General features: G+C 35.6%; 1 protein-coding gene across 1 annotated transcript; it reads left to right on the plus strand.

Moving 5' to 3' along the window:
• The first annotated feature begins 3,821 nt into the window (after positions 1 to 3,821).
• Positions 3,822 to 16,960, plus strand: LOC114344673 (uncharacterized). Its single transcript, XM_028295502.2, has 7 exons — positions 3,822 to 4,096; positions 9,913 to 10,121; positions 10,262 to 10,621; positions 12,972 to 13,343; positions 13,451 to 13,601; positions 16,005 to 16,573; positions 16,689 to 16,960. Exons 1-7 carry the CDS (start codon positions 4,087 to 4,089, stop codon positions 16,926 to 16,928), a joined length of 1,911 nt encoding a protein of 636 aa, XP_028151303.2. The 5' UTR covers positions 3,822 to 4,086; the 3' UTR covers positions 16,929 to 16,960.
• The last annotated feature ends 1,218 nt before the right edge of the window (positions 16,961 to 18,178 follow it).

Below are 18,178 nucleotides of genomic sequence, written 5' to 3' on the forward strand. Positions count from 1 at the left end.
TTAATTTGCTACATTTTATGTTAAATTAGATTTTCCGTAGGGTTTGTAGTTTACGAGATATAGCGCGATATCCCTTTGCACCCCATTTCCAAGATGGCGGCCGGGGGACAAGGGTGCCGACCCCAAAAACTTAAACTTAAGCTTCTACTGATCCTCCCTACACATTAAAGAAATAAAATTGACTCCTCTAACAAATGCAAGGTATGGCCTAAAAAATGTAACATTTTAATGGCCTATAAGGTGATTTCAAAATTATTTTGTGTTGGTCAACTAAAATATATCAATATTTTAAAAACTAAAACAATATGTAGATCGTAGGTAGGAAGAAGAGGAAGACCTCAGATGCGATGGAAGGACGATATTGTAAAAGCTGCAGGAACTAACTGGAAAAACGCAGCCAAAGACAGACGGAAATGGAAAGATTTGGGGAAGGCCTATGTCCAAAGTTGGATAGAAATGGGCTAAAAGAACAAGAAGATCGTAGGTACAAGGAAGAATATTCAGTCATGGAATGCATTAAAATACGTTTTCAAGGGGTTAAATATCGAACATTTTTCCGGACCCCGCCTTCCGCTGCGCTGGGGGTAAACCCCCAGACCCCCCGGTTGGGGGCCCCCAGATCACCTTTGCCCCGGGGCCCCTAACATCGTAGTTACGGCCCTGGTGAGGATATGCCGCTATAGTTTTTGTAGTTGAGTTTGTTCTTCTTCTTAGGGATTGGGTATATAATTGATTTTCCCAGTCTCCTGGAATTTCTTCTGGGTTACACACGTCTGTTATTAGTTTATTGAATCTATCTACTAGCGTGTGTCCTCCAATTTTTAGAATTTCATATCTGGTATGTTGTCAATTCTTGGGGATTTATTATTCTTCAGTGCTTCATTGGCATCCAAGATCTCCTGTCTCGTGGGTGGGTATGTTAATTACTTAAATAATAATAAAATACAGTACATTTGATATTCAAATAGCCTTACTTAATGTGATGAATGAAACTTTTTCGATGTTTTCATTATATCCTTTATAATTATGGGAATCTTTGTAAGTTTGACCCTCAAATCCCTTGATGCTTGAAGTTTACTTCTGTATTTGTTTTTAATGTAAGCATATGCAGAGAAAGAAGACTCGCAGAGATAAGTCGATGTGAAACACACAAGTTTTTTTCACTGCAACCTTGCCAACAATATTATTTTCTGAATATACTTGCATCCAGAACTCTTCTTGGCTTCCTTCACGGTATTTGAGTACACAGCTATATAAGTCATCTGAGTAAATGTCAGGAAAATAGTTTACAATACTTTCTTCCAAACCTTGCAAATGAGCAATAACAATTTCAAAGAATTTCGTTTGAGGATTGATTTAATTTGTTATAACAAATTCCTGTAATCGAGAGAAATTTGTGAGGTTCCTCTTTTCAACACATGCTTTGAAAAATGTAACTTTCTTACGCAAGGCTTTGATTTTATCTAATTGTCCTTTTGCTTGAAGCGAAGTGGTGGTTTTATTTATTATTTCGATGTCTGAAAGGTATCCAAAAAAATTAGCAGCCAAATGACATCTTTTAATTCTTGGATGAAAGACTCCTCTGCAAATGTTATAATCAGTGGATCTTTTAGTTCAAATAGTCTCCCTAAAATTGTTCCCCTCGATAGCCACCGGATCTCTGTGTGGAGCAAAAGATTGAAGTGATCCATACCCATATCTTCAGCGGTGAGCTTTAAAAGGCGTGCTTGAAGCGGACGGCTCTTTACATGGTTAATTATTTTCACAGAACCCTCCAAAACATCTTTCAAACCTTGAGGCATCTTCTTAGTTACCAAAGAATGGCGATGTAAGATGTAAGATACAATGACTGCTGGAGTCATTTTCTGCCACTACGTTTATTCTAAACACCGCGCCTCTAATTTTACCAACCATTGCAGCCGCTCCATCACTGCAAATATCCACACATTTACTCCATTCTATATAATTTTTTTCCCATATACTCGTGGATAGCCTTAAAAATTTCTTCACCAGTGGCATAACTTTTAAGCTCTTCACAGATAAGGAGTTCTTCTTATATTTTCATCCCGAATGGAAACCTTACAAACACAAGCAGAAAAGCAAGTCCCGGTCCTTTTACCAAGCTGTAAACTGAAGAATTCACAAGTTTTTAATCTATTTATAAGCTCTCTCTCTCTCTCTACAAAGTCTGAAATAGTGTGAATTCTGTTGCTTATACATAGTGCTGTTTGACATCTGCACATTATCAGTCTTCTTGGTCATATCTGGACCTAACATACATTGTACGACATCCTTCATGCAAGATTTAATCAGTTCCTCGCCAATGGTATAGGGTCTTCCAGCTTTTCCAATGTGCAAACCAACAATAAATGATGCTTCATTGGCGTTTTCGTTTTTATTTTTGCAGACTCTTTCCATCATGTATGACCCTGCCTAAAGAGATGAAGCACGACGTTTGAAGGTTTCTTCGGCCTTATCGGCTAAACCAGAATGGTTATTTTCCAAATGTCTTTTTAATCAGTTGATTCAGATGCTTCAGTGACTTCACTACATTTCCTTTTCAAAGACCCAGATTTCAGCCAATTTTCCATTATTCTGGAATGAAAAAAATGTCCCAAATAAAAGAAAGCAAAACATTGCCAACAATGAAAGGTATTTTTCAACCGTAATAAGGCAAGACATATTTTATGGCAAAAATAACAACAAAAGTACATATTATTATACATATTAATTCCAATGAATATAATTACTTACGTAGTCACTTTTCTTCTGCAGTTATATCTAAAACTTCCACTTTCAAATCTAACTCTAATTTTTACAAAACTCACTTGTCGGCTGCAAGCTGCAAGAATTAAACTGTGGAATGAATGAATGAATGCAGGTAGCAGTCGCGTCGGTCGAATTCGGCTGTTTGTTTCTCGGTCGCCATCGAGAATACACAAGTACAAAATAGTCAACATGTTTCGATTGGACAGTGGCGCAGCGGCCGGTTGTGCGACTTTTCTTAAATGTTCCACGTCACCCTTGGCAAATGCTTGAGGCACCCCAGGGTGCCGCGTCACCCACTTTGAGAACCTCTGCTTTACGCCTTGCTAAATTTAATGATGGCACTTTTTTGCTTAACTTTTGGCCAACATACCACTGATGCATATGTATTTGTGAGTTTTACCACCATGTTATAAATCCAATGTACTATGTCTGGTTTTAAACCTCACATTTTTCCATGAGTGCGTCTGGCTACCATTAACATAGTTACTGCTCTCTTCGTTATTCGTTTTATCTGCTGGTTACAAGCACTTCTTGAGTCTAATAATATTATCCCAAGGTACTTTACTTCACTCATCAGATTTAAATGTGTAACATTTAGACTTAGAGGACTCAATCCCACCAAATTCCTCCCTTTGGTAAATTTCATAATTTTCGACTTTGGAGAACTGATGTTAAGTCCTACATTTGAAGTCCATTCTGCAACTACACGTCAAACGGGATCAATGGTACAATGGTAGTGTGAATTTAAAATCGCGACTCAATGTTGAGCATAAAGGAGAACCCATTTTGCTCAATATTTTCGTCATTTTCAACTTTTCGATAGAAATGGTAAGTACTGAAATTGTTGAAAATGATATTTTCTACAATTTTCTTTTACAAATCTATTCGTGCAATCGATATTTTCCGAGTTAAGAGGGAAAATAGTGACAAAGCATATTTATTCAATTATCTCCTTTATCACTAACATTACAATAATATATAAACAAAAATGGAGGGAATTATATTTTATACAATTTTGGTGTCTTTCATTTTTTGCTAAAATCAATGTCAATGCCAAAGTTATTTTTGATAATCTTGGACAAATTTGGATAATATATGAATAATAAGAGTAATCTACTTTTGCAAAAAACATTCCATACCTATAATAGTCGACTGCGAAGGTGTTGTTTGTTTGATAATCGAATAATCTGATAAATTGTTATTTTTGAATGCATATTTCGGGACCTTATCGTCAAGGCTTTGATACCTATAAAAGAAGTCCCATCAGCTGTATGCATCAGTTTGTTTTGACTAAATCCAGCAAACACCGTCTTCAAGATGAAACGATGTAAGTAAATGTTTATCCTACTCTTTCTTCTTTATGTGCTACATTAAAATTATTCCATGTTGGTTATCAAACTGGTTCTATCATGGTTAAATGAGAAATTTTCTTTATAGTTAATGAAATTCTGCCTTTTATTTGTATGTCTGAATCAAGTTGGTCCCTTACGATAATTCCCAATTATTGGTGAATTGGTTGAACTCTTTCAACTGGTACTTGTACTATATTTCGAATTGTTAGTTTGGAAATGGTGTCCTCTTCCTATTTACCATCACTAAGGAGGTTGGTTGGCAACAAGTATGGCAAGGTCTCATCTATTGTGGGCTCGACCTTTTATATACACCTTGACCGATCTTAAGGTCCAGTTTTGTTACTCTAATACTTTTTCCCATAAACTCCGTTTCGGTTTCCTGTAATTTTGAACCTGTTTCGTTTGTATTTTACCCAATGCTTTGCTCTGTACATCATTACACTACGTATCAAGGTATTCTATATTATTTTCTTTGTATTTCTGGTAATTTACCTTGATACATAATGTCTATACCAATCTGCTGGTTATCTCTTGCTCAGTTGTTCCATTCTTTGAGATTATGAATCATAAGTATTTGAATTTTTTAATGTAGTCAATTTCCCTATTTTCGTCTATTTCCAAGTTTTTTCCTGGTTTTTGTCTTGTTCTTAAGTATTCGGTCTTTTATTTTTATTTCAAGTTCATTTTTTGTGTATTCCTCTTCTAGATTTCGGAGCATATATAATAGATCTTCTTCATCTTGAGGAATTACCACTTCTTCTTCTTCTACGGCACTACAGCCCAAATTGAGCCTTGGCCTCCTTTATTTTTTGCCTCCGCCCTTTTGCTTGTCTGTGGCTGCTCTTCTCCATACACGGACTCCTAAAAGGGCTTGTGCGTCGCTGTTTACTGTGTCTTCCCAGCGCTTTCTTGGCTTTACAACCGGTCTCTTTCCCTGCATTCTAGCATTCAGTGCTCTTTTGGTAGCCTATCCTCTCCCATTCTTATCACATGTCCAGCCCATTGCAATATTTGTATTCTAATGAAGTCTGACAGGGGTGCTTCCTTATAAAGTTGTGAAAGTTCGTTGTTGTATCGACTTCTGAAGATTGCGTTTTCCCTCACAGGTCCTAGTATTCTCCTCAGTACTTTCCTTTCGAATGTGTCGAGTTTGTTTTTAGATGTTTCTTTCAGGACCCAGGCTTCACTGCCACAGCATGTTATTGGTCGAATTAAAGTTTTATAAATTCTCATCTTTGTATTTCGGTGGAAACTTTTAGACCGAAATATATGGGCGATGGCAAAATAATACCCAAAATAATGTTTGCCTGCGTTATTCTCTTCCGTATTTCTCCATATTCTGATCCGTCGGCATATATTTCTACTCCCAGATATGTAAACTTTCCAACAGTTTCAATGTCATCTTCATGTATAATGTTTTGTGGGACTATATTTCTTCTCGTCTGAGTCATTATTTTTGTTTTTTTTTGTGTCAATTTCCAGAGCTAACATTTTGGTTTGTGTTTTTAACTCTGCGTATGTTTCCTGTGCTCCTGTTGATGTTCTACTCATAATATTAATATCATCGGCATAAGCGGCCAGTTGAACCGTTCGGTTTGTCAGTAGGTTTCCTCGTCCAGTTTGCATTTGCCTAACCGCATACTCCAGTGCCAGGTTAAAAAATGTTGGGGCCAGCCCATCTCCCATCTACCACTTGGTAACTGCAAGACTTAGTGTGTACAAGAAGTCATCTCGAATTGGTATTCCCATACCTTCAGATTTCCTTTTTCATGGCTTTAATATTTTTTCTAGAATATTTTAAATAACGTAGTAGATGTAGAGCATCCCTGCAGTAAGCCTTTTGTGGTCTTAAATTCGTTCGAGTATTTATTGCTGGGAATAATTATTACTCTATTACTGTTGTAGGTATAAGTTTTCTTATGGCTTCTATTAACCCGTGCGTTATCCCATAGTACAGTTTGTCAAGGGTAGAAAAGAGTTTGAAAATCTTATACTCGTCATGCGGCGGTATGGCGATTCTGAGATTTCTAAACTTTTTCCTACGTTTGACAAACTGCACCCTGTCACAGTATTACCTTCTTCATCGTTTTCCATAGTGATTGCTCAATGCTTTCTTCATTTTTTATTTTGTATTGTTCGTGTTCTGTATCTGCCTCTATGAAACCTAAGCGGTTTTCTTTGATTAGTTCTTTACATTGTTCTTCCCACTCTTCGTCTGATAAGTATTGTATTTCGACTTTCTCGTTGGTATTTTTCCTAAAAGATTTCAATATTTTCCATAATTCAGATTTCCTTATTCCTCCTAAAAATTGTTCAATTTAGGCACACGTTCCTTCCCATTCTTCATTATTTTCTTTTGCCGTCTTTGGTTTTACTTCTGTTTTTCTCTTTGTACTTCGATATGCCTTCTGGGGAGTGGGTGTTTATACTTTTCATATATAGATAGAATTTTCTTATTCAAAACGATTTTTTGGTTTCTTAGTTTATTTTTATGTTGATTATTTTACACTGTGTTTTACGTGCTCGTTCGTTTCTTTGACGTTTCTGAAACCGAATTCCCTTAATTTCTGGTTAAGTCTCCTATGATACAAGACCAAAGACTTTCGTCTTTGAGTAAATCTATGTTAAAATGAATTTCTTCTTCTTGCCCTTCATTTTCTACTTGGCGTTTCTCTTTCTTTATAACCTTGTGTGTTTAACATGTAGGGAAATCTCATTTTTGAAATTGTTAATCGGGGGTCAGTACCACTGACATTCTCTTTCTCTGTTCCTAACATTTCGTGAGTCTTCCGTGCCTGTACGAATTGCCTTCATCTATTTAGACAATAATATATCCTCCCAGTTGGGTATTCTCATGGCATGCAAATATTTTAGAATGTTATCCCATCATCCTAGTCTAGATTTGCCAAAGGGTCCTCTGCTGATCGGATTCTCCATCCATATCTATTTGAAAAGATTTTCTCCATTAGCTCTGCGTACATGTTCTGCCCACCTCAGTCTGTGGTCTTTTATCTCTTTGATGATGATTGGTTATCCTATCAACTGTCGAACCATACATTTTTCATAACGTATGTCCCTAAAGTTTTCGGAAAAAATATATATGTATTTTTTAATTGTAAATTAATTTTATTTTATTAACCAAATACAAAAAATTAAGTCTACATATTTAAGGTTTATAATGTATTTTTATAGAACAGAAAGAGGTCCGTGATCTTCGATGGCACGTAAATTTGGTCTTGCATTTGCAATAAGTCTTTGTACTGTTTCTAAATCGATCTCACGAAATTTTTGCAAAATTCTTCGCCTTAGCTGATCTTCATTTTGGGTTTCCCAGCCATTATTATACACCATTCGACTCAAAACAGCTAAAAACTCTTCTATAGGCCTCGCCTGAGGCACATTTGGAGGGTTGTCGCGCTTGGGAACAAAATTTATATTTTGAGCAGTTAACCAATCTGTAGTTCTCCTGGCGTAATGGCATGACGCTAAGTCGGGCCAAAATATAATTTCATCATTGGAGTGATGAGTATTTATAAATTGAACAAGCTTTGTAAGACACCTGCCAATGTAAATGTCAGCATTGAGAGCTTCACCGCGAACACGCCCAACAAACGGCTGTGAAACACCAGCTTCTGAGATGGCACAACATACCAAAATTTTATCGGCAAATTTCACTTTTCCCTTAAACCTAACTTCGTCCGGTGCATCTTGTACATTGCGTGTATAAAATCCGTCGTTGCCCTTCATTTCGGAATTGGATAGAGTAAAATACTTTTCATCATCCATAATGAGAATTTTACCAGGAAAATGGATGCGTCTCAATGCACGGCAACATCTAGGAATTTTTTCTAACTGGGTTGGTGTGTACTTAGGAGCTTTTTTCTTTTATATCGTTTTAAATTATTTCTAGAAATTGTTCTTGTTACATTCATTCGTGAAACATTATATCTTCGGCCAACATTTCGCAAAGATTTTCCTAATTGGTTCTCCATACTCTGAATTAATCTCTGTTCTCGAGCAGGAATTAAAACTCTTGGTCTTCCACTTTTGGGCAAATTAAGGCATGGTATACCATTTTCGCACTCTTTAATTGTCTGGTAAATCGTTGACACAGAAATATTTTGAGCACTAAAAATTCTTACAATATTGCGTTTTGGTACATGTCCAACTAAACGATAAATACTTTGACGAATATTAAGTTTGTACGACATCTTAACGGACCGTATTTGTCAAAACTGACATTGTTTATATTGTTTAAGTTGTTTACTAATTTTGGCTTCCAATGGCAACTTGATCCAACGCTTCCTACCAATAATAATTTTAAATCTAAAATTTTCCGAAAACTTTAGTGACATACGTTAGCTGTTCATCATCTGGAGGAGCCACTGTACTGTTTTTGGTTCAAATTTATTAATTTGGTTTATGAGCAGATTGTCAATGCCCGAAGCCGTATTATTTTTCATTATATGGATGGTGGATCTTAGCTAATCATCATTGAAAGGTTCGCTCAGCTGACCAGCTTCTTCCTCTCCCATTTCAAGTTTAAGTTCCATTAGTTTTAAGGTGTATTTGAGGTTTTCTGTTATTCATTTACGGTTTTTGGTTTCTTGTTTACTTCTCTAATAAGTTCAATGTAATGCTAGTATACTGTTTTTGATATGTCCTTAAGTACCTTAACCATTGTTTAATTAATAAGACCACTGTCGATGGAATAATTCAGATTTATTACTAACATGTTATTCAATACATTTTACATTCAGTTTTCTACAACTACTCTTTTTGCCCCGTTGTTGTCTGCCCTGCCTGTCAGTCCGCATGGAACATCATCGCAGAACAGTAAATGCCAGATGGTCATCTCTCTCAGAGCTACCAACTCACTTTAAGCTGTGTTTACACTTAAAACATCCCAACTTATCACCCTCACCCTTAATTTATATCTACCCAAATATGATTAATATGATTATGTAAAACCTAACTGAACAATTTTTTGTTCTTTTTTTTTTGACTTACTCTAGAATGAAATCATTGTATTTACAGTTGACCTCGATCTGCCCCAAACTTGCACGTAACTGCAGCACTTCTTATCCTGGCATACCAGTCAGCTATTTTTTCCTCAGTTTCTTGCCGCAGGTCAAAAAATGTACATCTCTCTCTCCATGTACTCACTTGATCTCCGTAATGGGTAGCTAATAACTTTTTGATAATTCTGCAAATGTTTTGGTTTTGGGAGCTTCTGGAAAACATAGATCTCTCAACAAGGTGTATGTGGGTGCACTCACCGAACTGATTAGGATCGCCACTTTAATAGCTTCCTCTTCAACCCCATTTGCCACAAAATGTTGTTCCAATCTTTCTTCGTAAATATTCCACGGTTGTAAATCTGGAATAAATTCTTCGAACTTTTTGTTCGCCATCTTGATTCACTAACAAAGGTACCGGGCATCGGTTTACATAAAACAATTAGTATTTACTTCGTTACCACTTTTATCCTCGTCGCCATTGATATGTCCTAAGTACCTTAACCATTGTTTAATTAATAAGACCACTGTCGATGGAATAATTCATATTTATTACTAACATGTTATTCAATACATTTTACATTCAGTTTTCTACAACTACTCTTTTTGCCCCGTTGTTGTCTGCCCTGCCTGTCAGTCCGCATGGAACATCATCGCAGAACAGTAAATGCCAGATGGTCATCTCTCTCAGAGCTACCAACTCACTTTAAGCTGTGTTTACACTTAAAACATCCCAACTTATCAGTTTTCACTGTATTGTATCCTTATTGTAGCCCAACAAGTTACCGTCACTAAAACCACTACGACATATGAAGAATACGAATATGAAACCACTTTCTCCGTTTCGAAGTTATCGAAACTTGAGAATTTCGTTTTACCTCCTAGAACTACTATCTTAGCAGTGTCTCAGAGCGGAGGAGACAAGGAAGAAGACAAAAAGTATGTCGTCACGAATCACGGAAAAGCTGATCTTTTTGTTGAGGTATGTATCTTTGTTAATTGATTTCGTACTTTTTTTGTCTTTTGTAATACATTTTCTCAAATATTTTTACAATCCTCAATTTCTGTTGTTTTATGTGTGGGATACATTTTAGAAAAATGTTGAAATATATTGTTTTTTAGGTGATACATCTCAATAACCAAGATGATGCTCCACAATGGTTTGTAGTCCAACCAGACCAAACCACTGAGATAGATATTGAGGACAATCTTGAACAAAGCGTGTTGAAAGTGAGCAACAACAGTTACGAACAGGAAGTGTCATTTTCTGCTAAAGGTGGTCACGTTATTGACGACTTGGAAAACAACATGGAAGAACTTCTTGACTCAGATGAAACAGAAACTGAAATGACCGTTTTGGAAAACTTTTCTTTAAGCCCAAGAACTGCTGTCACTGTTTTGAGTCAAAATGTTGAAGGAAGCAATGAACATCCTGGAAAGTACACTGTAACTAACCTTGGAAAAGCTGCTTTCGATATTGAGGTAAGTTTTCCTCTCTTTTTTTAATTTTAGGCAAACTATTTGCCTGTTGTCTTATTTTGTTGTTTGTTGACTATTTGTTACTTTTCTTTATTTTTGGCAAATTAATTTAGAACATTTGTCGGCTTGATGAATTTACGACACTTCGATTCTTCTAGTCTAGTGATTTATTTTGAGAGATTCACATCACGCTTTATCCTTCAATACCTTACTTTATGTATTCTCCAGAAGTGTTTTAGTTCTACAGTTATCTACACCAATAATTTAGATATTCTTTTAACTACGATATAAGAAGTTTCTCTGATTTCTTTTTTGTCATCTATGCTATATTCTTCTTCTTGATGTGCCTATCCGTGACGAATGTTGGCGATCATCATGGCAATCTTCACTTTATCTGCAGCAACGCGAAAAAGCTCCACACATGCTGTGTTGAACCTTAAACCAGGTTCTGAGGTTCTTTAACCAGGATATTCTTCTTTTTCCATCTTCCTGTGCTATATACCTACTCAGACAGTTTCTAAAGCAGTTTTTAAAGTAGTTAGTTAATCTCTTTTCAATATAATATAATGTAATATTTTCTTTTTCATCATCATTTCTTCTTCATATCATTTTCTTGTAAAGTACTTTTATCCCATAAACGATTCTAAGTTAATTTTTCTACTCAAAAAATCGGGTTTGGATTCTTTCATATCTAACGTTATCCTAATTAATATTTACAGTAAATGAAGACGTCTGGCAGCCAAGGTGTCTTCTTCTTCAAGTGGCATCTCCGGGACGGGAAAGTCGGCAATCATCATAATAGCTATTCGAACTTTAAATACAGCTGCACTGAAAAGTTCATTTGATGTACATTTTTGTACCATTCTCTCCGGTAGCGCAGTCACGATATTCTGCGTCTGCCTATCCTTTACTCTACCGACTAAAGAAGACAGAAGATTCCTCAGTTAATTTTAAGACATTTTAACCCAATTCATTTAGTCCGAAAATGCTTCCTAAGGGAGCTAGAGCTCTTTGAAGATGGCGTCTTGTAATTAGTGTTATATTAGTGTTATGTAATATTTATCTTCCAGAGATAAATATATTCGATCCGTTGCGAATTTATAGTACCGGTCATAGGCGTCCGTTTTGGGTAGGGCATAGGTTATTTTATAGCGTAACTTTTTTTTCTTTAACTTTCAAGCCTTTTTAATACTAGATTATTAAATTATGAGGTATTCTAGTACTAAACGGTACTCTTGATTTAAGTCGGTGGGATGCACCGTTTTCTATAAAAATCGATTTTAAAATTTTTTGTTTTTGAATTTGAAAAAAAATTGAAAAATATTTTCAAAAAGAAAACGGTGTATGTTACCAACTTAAAGCAAGAGTAAATTTTAGTACTGGAATAACTCATAATTTAATAATCTAGAGTCAAAAATGCTTAAAAATTAAAGACAAAAAAGTTATGCGATAAAATAACCGTTGACCTACCCAAAACGGACTCATGTGACCGGTACTAGAAATTCACAATTAACACGTTGACGGACAGAACGTCTATAGACGTCTAATTTCCATTGATGTAATGTGACACAACTTCTATAGACGACATTTTTAAAATAACGAGTTGTGCATGTACAAAATACATCCATAGATGCATATAAAATGTGAAACGACATACATGGTCGTCGTCCACATGTTTACAAAAGATGTTATAGAACTCATTGTTTCCATATACAAAAAGCGCCAAATGAAATTCAGCAATTTCCCTATTCTACTTTACAAAATTCAGATAGTGTCACACACTTGCTTATACATTTGACGTACTGTCCGTCAACTTGTTAATGAACACGATTCGTCTCTGGAATATAAATAAACGTACCAGTTTTCGTTTTTCTAAATAGTTTTTTTTTTATTTTTTTGGAAATTCAAAAAACGAAAAATTTTCAAATCGATTTTTCTAGAAAACGGTTTGTCCTACCGACTTAAAGCGAGAGTACCTTTTGGTACTAGAATACCTCACCATTTAATAATCCAGTATCAAAAATGCGTAACAGTTAAAGAAATAAAAGTTATGCGATAAAATAAGAGGAATCTCCTGTCTTTGTTTGTTTGTAGAGTTTCTGGACACCCTGTATATAATACAGCATGCAAGTTGTATCTCTCTCCACGTCTAATATGTCCGAGATATTCTAATTTTCTTGTTTTGATGGTAATTAAGATTTCCATTTCTTTATTCATCTTTCTCAGAACCTCCTTGTTTGAAATAGGCAGTAGACAATTGAAAGTCACTCACTTGCTCGTTGCTTTTTGTCCAAATTAGCCGTATTAAAATGTTTTCTTTTATTCTTGATACTAAAATAATTTTTTTTCTTAGTTGAAGCGTACCTCACCCGTTCAAACTCTAGAGCTCCATCGCAAAACCGTTCAGCCTAATACATCTGAGTCTTTTGAACTCACAGCTCAGTTCCAATCTACCGTTTTGGAAGTTATCAACACAAGCCAGACTGAAGATGCAGTCTTTAGAGCTGAAGGAGGAGATGTTATTGAAGATCTTGAGGATTTAGTTAGAAATATTGATGAGAAAGCAGAAACTGCTCTTCCTCTTATTCCAACAAGTTTGGACAGGTTCAATTTAGTCTCACGTTCATCCGTCCCTGCTTTGATGTATGATCCTAATGATGTAACCCTTTCCAATTCTCAGAAATTCACTGTTACCAACAACGGAAAATCGGACATAGAAGTTGAGGTGAGATTTTTCATTTACTACTACAGAATTTATGAAATCAAGGCCATAAAAACTTAGAGATCCAAACAAATTTTATCTGAGTTAACTTAGCTGATCGTTCATTTCAGGTGACATACACTGACAGCGATGACCGTGCCAATGATCAATACAAGGTAGTTAAACCAAATGAAACTGTAGAAATTGAGCATAAGAAAGACGCTGGAGTAGCTCTGTTACATATATTGAACAGAGATTACACAGAAGTAGCTATTATCACCGGTAAGTTTTTTGTTTTTAATTTATTTTATATTCACACAAATAAGAACGGTTAACCAAAAGCATCATGGAAAGTCTTTGTCTTCTTCTTCTTCTTCTAAAGGTGCCTATCTTCTAGAGATGTTGGTGACCACATTGACCAATCTTATTCTATTCACAGCAGCTCGAAATAGATCAGTTGACGTTAGACCAGTCCACTTCCTAAGATTAGCCAGCCAGGATATACGTCTACGTCCAGGGCCTCTCTTGCCCTCAATCTTGCCTTATAGAATCAACTGTAGAAGTCGGTATTTTATTCATAAGTTTTATAGTCGGTATTATTACGCATAATGAACACTGAATAATGAATAACGAATTGGCCGATGTAAGCCAATTCTCCGTTTTTTACGATGTTAATAATTTCTTTGTCTTTTCTTAGCCTCTGGAGAATAGTTATGTTATTTGTATGGTGTATATAAGGTGAGGCAGATAACTGGCCTATTAGAAATATCTCGAGAACTAAAGGCAACAGAATCATGAAAATTGGAATGTAGTGGTTTTGAAGGACGATTTATTAAATGAAAATATTTTTATCTCTTTGCAACTTCCGGTTATACCGGAAGTTGCTTATAACTTCGTTTTTTAAATGGGACACCATGTATATTTTTACATTTTTGGATTCTCCTCAATATCTTCTTTCTTAAAATAAGAGGTTTTGTAATATTATGCAGGGTATTTTAAAAGATATTTACGTTTTTTTTATTAATTTCGTAGCAACATTCACACCCTGTAGAATTGTAACAGTTTGACATTAAAAACTCTGCTTACTTTCAAGTGATTTTTAATATAGTCTACTATTGTTAGGAATCATTAGTATAGCTAATTTTGAAATTTTAGTATACAGGGATGGTCGAAACTCGGAATGAATATTTTCTGAGTTTTCTTAAATGGAACACCCTGTATTTTAGTACTGTAATGAAATGATATTTCATGGTACTTTTTTATTTTATAAGTATTCCCTATACCTAATTGCTTTAATTTGTAAGCTATTGGTGATTCAAACTAAACATTAATTGCAACAAAAAATACGTAAAATTTTATTAGGTTGGCCGTGAAAAAATTCAATCACAAATAATTTTTCAGAAATAAATACATATTAATCCAGACTAATCCTTAAAATTACCAATAATGGTTTAGCTATCAAAGTACCTACGTAGTTAAGATTGTTGATGCGATTAACAATGAAGCACAAATTAAAGCAGTTAGGTATAGGGAATGCTTAAGAAATAAAAAAGTACCATAAAATATCATTTCATTACAATACTAAAATACAGGGTGTTCCATTTAAGAAAACTCAGAAAATACTCATTCCGAGTTTCGACCAACCCTGTATACTAAAAATAAAAATTTAGCTATACTAATGATTCTTAACAATAGTAGACCATATTAAAAATCATTTGAACGTAAGTAGGGTTTTATATGTCAAACTACTACATTTCTACAGGGTGTGAATGTTGCTACGAAATTAATACAAAAACGTAATTATCTTTTAAAATACCCTGTATAACATTACAAAACCTCATAATATTTTAAAAAAGAAGACATCGAAGAGAATCCAAAAATGTAAAAATATAGAGGGTGTCCCATTTAAAAAACGAAGTTATAAGCAACTTCCGGTATAACCGGAAGTAGCAAATAGATGAAAATATTTTCATTAAATAGATGACTCTTCAAAACCCCTTAATTCAAATTTTCATGATTCTCTTGCCTTTAGTTCTCGAGATATTTCAATAGGCCCTTTATTTGCCTCACTCTGTATATGAGCCACTTAACATACCTCGCAGCACCACATTTCAAACGCCTCTACTTGTTTTATGGCATCTTCTGTAAGACTCCAGATTTCTACTCCATAGAGGATAACACTAAAGACGTAACATTTATGAATTTTTATGCGTATATTGATTCTTAAAAATAAGTTGCAGATAATCTTCCTAAGACTGTCAAAAGAACTTCTGGCTTTTTCAATATTATGAGTTTTTATTTCGTAGTTATGATCCCAAGTATCCTTAATTTTACAACCCAAATAGCATATTTTCTGTACTCTTTCTAACGGTGTATTGTTTATTGTAATTTGGGAGTTTATGTTGGTGTTCTTACTAACGATCATTATTTTTGTCTTCTTACAATTTAGTCTTGGGTCGTATTTGTTACAGGTTTCTACAACATTATCCATCATCCTTTAGAGCCTCTGCGCACTATGTGCCAGCAATACTGTATCGTCTTCATAACTAATATTGTTTATAAGTTGTCCATTTACTGCAACACCATCTTCTGATTCGTCTAAGTCCTTTCTAAATTCTATTGTAAATTAAAAATATTTTATAAGATATTAAAATAGCAATAAATTAATATTTTATTTTGTTGTAGCCAAGGGTGGAAGAGTAGTACGAGACATTGAGAGAAAAATCAAACAACTTATATCTGATGAAAAATCAGTAATGTTGGTAAACAATTACCATCTAGCACCTGCATCATCCGTAGTTGTCATGCATCAAGTTGGTAGATATAGCCGAAGACCCATGTACCCAGCTGGACATCGCAAACTCCAACATGTTGTAGTGCGTAGACTTAAACACCATCCTGGACTTACATCAGGACGTCTTGCAGGTAAACCAGCAGTATCTCGTCCTTGTAAACAATCAGGTAGCCCGGCAGGTTCAGGACGTCGTCCATTCCGTCGTCCAGCGTGCAGGCCAATGATACGACCAGCCCATCTTTCAGGTCAAGGTGGTCAACATCCAGCGCAACAAGAGCACCACCAAGCTCAACAACAGCAGCGTCCATCTCAACAACAGCACCATCAAGGTCCTCAAGCTGGACAATGCAGACCAGCGCGCAGACCAAGAATTGTCATGCGCCCCGCTGCTCTACGTAAACCCATTTCTCATGATAAATACACCGTCGTTAATCATGGAACTCATGCTTTGACCGCCCAGGTAACTAAGTCCAACAATTTATTTTAAAATAATGCCTAGATGTACTTCTATAACTATATGTGTTACTGTTATTCTCTTTTAAGTTTTCCTTACTAATGGTATTTCTTTTTTACAGATCGTTCACGTTAAAGGAGGAAACCAGGAAGTGGTCCGCAGTCAAGTTGTCCAACCCAACGAAACCCAAGAGCTTCTTCTTCAAGGCGTAAATGGATCATCTTTGAAAATTATCAACGAAAACGAGACTGATTACGCTATCTTCTCAGCTGAAGGAGGTGAAGTAATTGATGGATTCAGATATATGGTAAGACCACTACGTCGCCGTCCCGGTGCAAGAAAAATGTTCTATGGATTTTAAGTATTTAAATAGAATACACATGTTCTGAATAATATTTTGTTTTATTTTATATAAATTATGCCTTTTTCCAAACATTTGGATCCATAACAAATATCAGTATGACAAGAATAAATCAGCACATAAACGTAGCAGATGAGCAATAAAATTTCCATAGGGGAAGGTCGTGTCTTCTTCTTCATGTGCCATCTCTTCTAAGAAGGTCGCATCATGTCAATTCGCACTTTCGATACCGCTGATCTAAAGAGATCAGCAAAAGTGCAGTTAAACCAATCTCTCAAATTGTTTAACCAGAAGATGCGTCTTCTTTCACGACTCCTTCTACCCTGTATTCTTTCTTGTATTTTGTATTATTAATTGCACTAAGTTATAACGCTCCACGCTCATCACATGGCCCAGATGTCGTGAAGGTCGCCAGAAAGTCGTGTACAGATGCAATATTTGTCATAAAACAGATTTCGGAGAAAATATTAGAACTAAAATAAAATATTAGAAAATATCTTTTTCTTCAGGTGCCATCTCCTCTACGGAGGTTGGCAATTATCATAGCTATTTTAATTTTTGAGTCAGTAGCTCTAAATAGTTGTTTTGAGCTGCATCCAAATCATTTTCTTAGGTTTTTCAGCAATGAAATTCGTCTTCTTCCGATGCTTCTCCTTCTTTCCTTAATTGTAAGTTCAACTTCCTTCTCTTTACATATTCTTCTCAGTACTTTATTGTTCTTAGCTCTATCTACCCAGGAAATCCCCATAATTCTTCTATAGGTCCACATTTCAAAGGCGTTAAGTCGTCTTATTTTCTCTAGATTTAACGTCCATGATTCCACTCCATAGTAAAGTACACTGTATGCCTACGTAACATTTTGTTAGCGTTGTAGAACGCTATAGATACTTACTTATTCCTCTTCACTCCATGTGGAGCATGGGGCGTCAACTGTCTGCCTCCATTCTGCCCTATCCTTTGCACTAATCTTTATTTCTGCCCAGGTTTTCCCAATAGCATTAATTTCTTTCTCCACACTTCTTTTCCACGTTTCTACGGGTCTACCTGGTCTTCTCTTGCCATGTGGTGTGTATCCTAGGGCTTGTCTCGCTATGTCTGTGACAGGTCTCCTTAGTGTGTGCCTCATCCAACTCCATTTCCTTTTGCATATTGTCTTCGATAGAGGTTCCTGGTTAGTTTTTGTCCATAACTCTTAGTTTGATATGCGTTTTGGCCAGTAAATGTTAAGAATCTTCCTTAGGCATTTATTT

The sequence above is a fragment of the Diabrotica virgifera genome, chromosome 1 (assembly GCF_917563875.1).
Source record: "Diabrotica virgifera virgifera chromosome 1, PGI_DIABVI_V3a".
Lineage (NCBI taxonomy): Eukaryota > Metazoa > Arthropoda > Insecta > Coleoptera > Chrysomelidae > Diabrotica > Diabrotica virgifera.

Coding starts and splice junctions, on each gene's coding strand:
- LOC114344673 (XM_028295502.2), top strand. Junction 10,122..10,261: donor AAGCTGATCTTTTTGTTGAG/GTATGTATCTTT, acceptor ATTGTTTTTTAG/GTGATACATCTCAATAACCA. Junction 16,574..16,688: donor CTCATGCTTTGACCGCCCAG/GTAACTAAGTCC, acceptor TCTTTTTTACAG/ATCGTTCACGTTAAAGGAGG.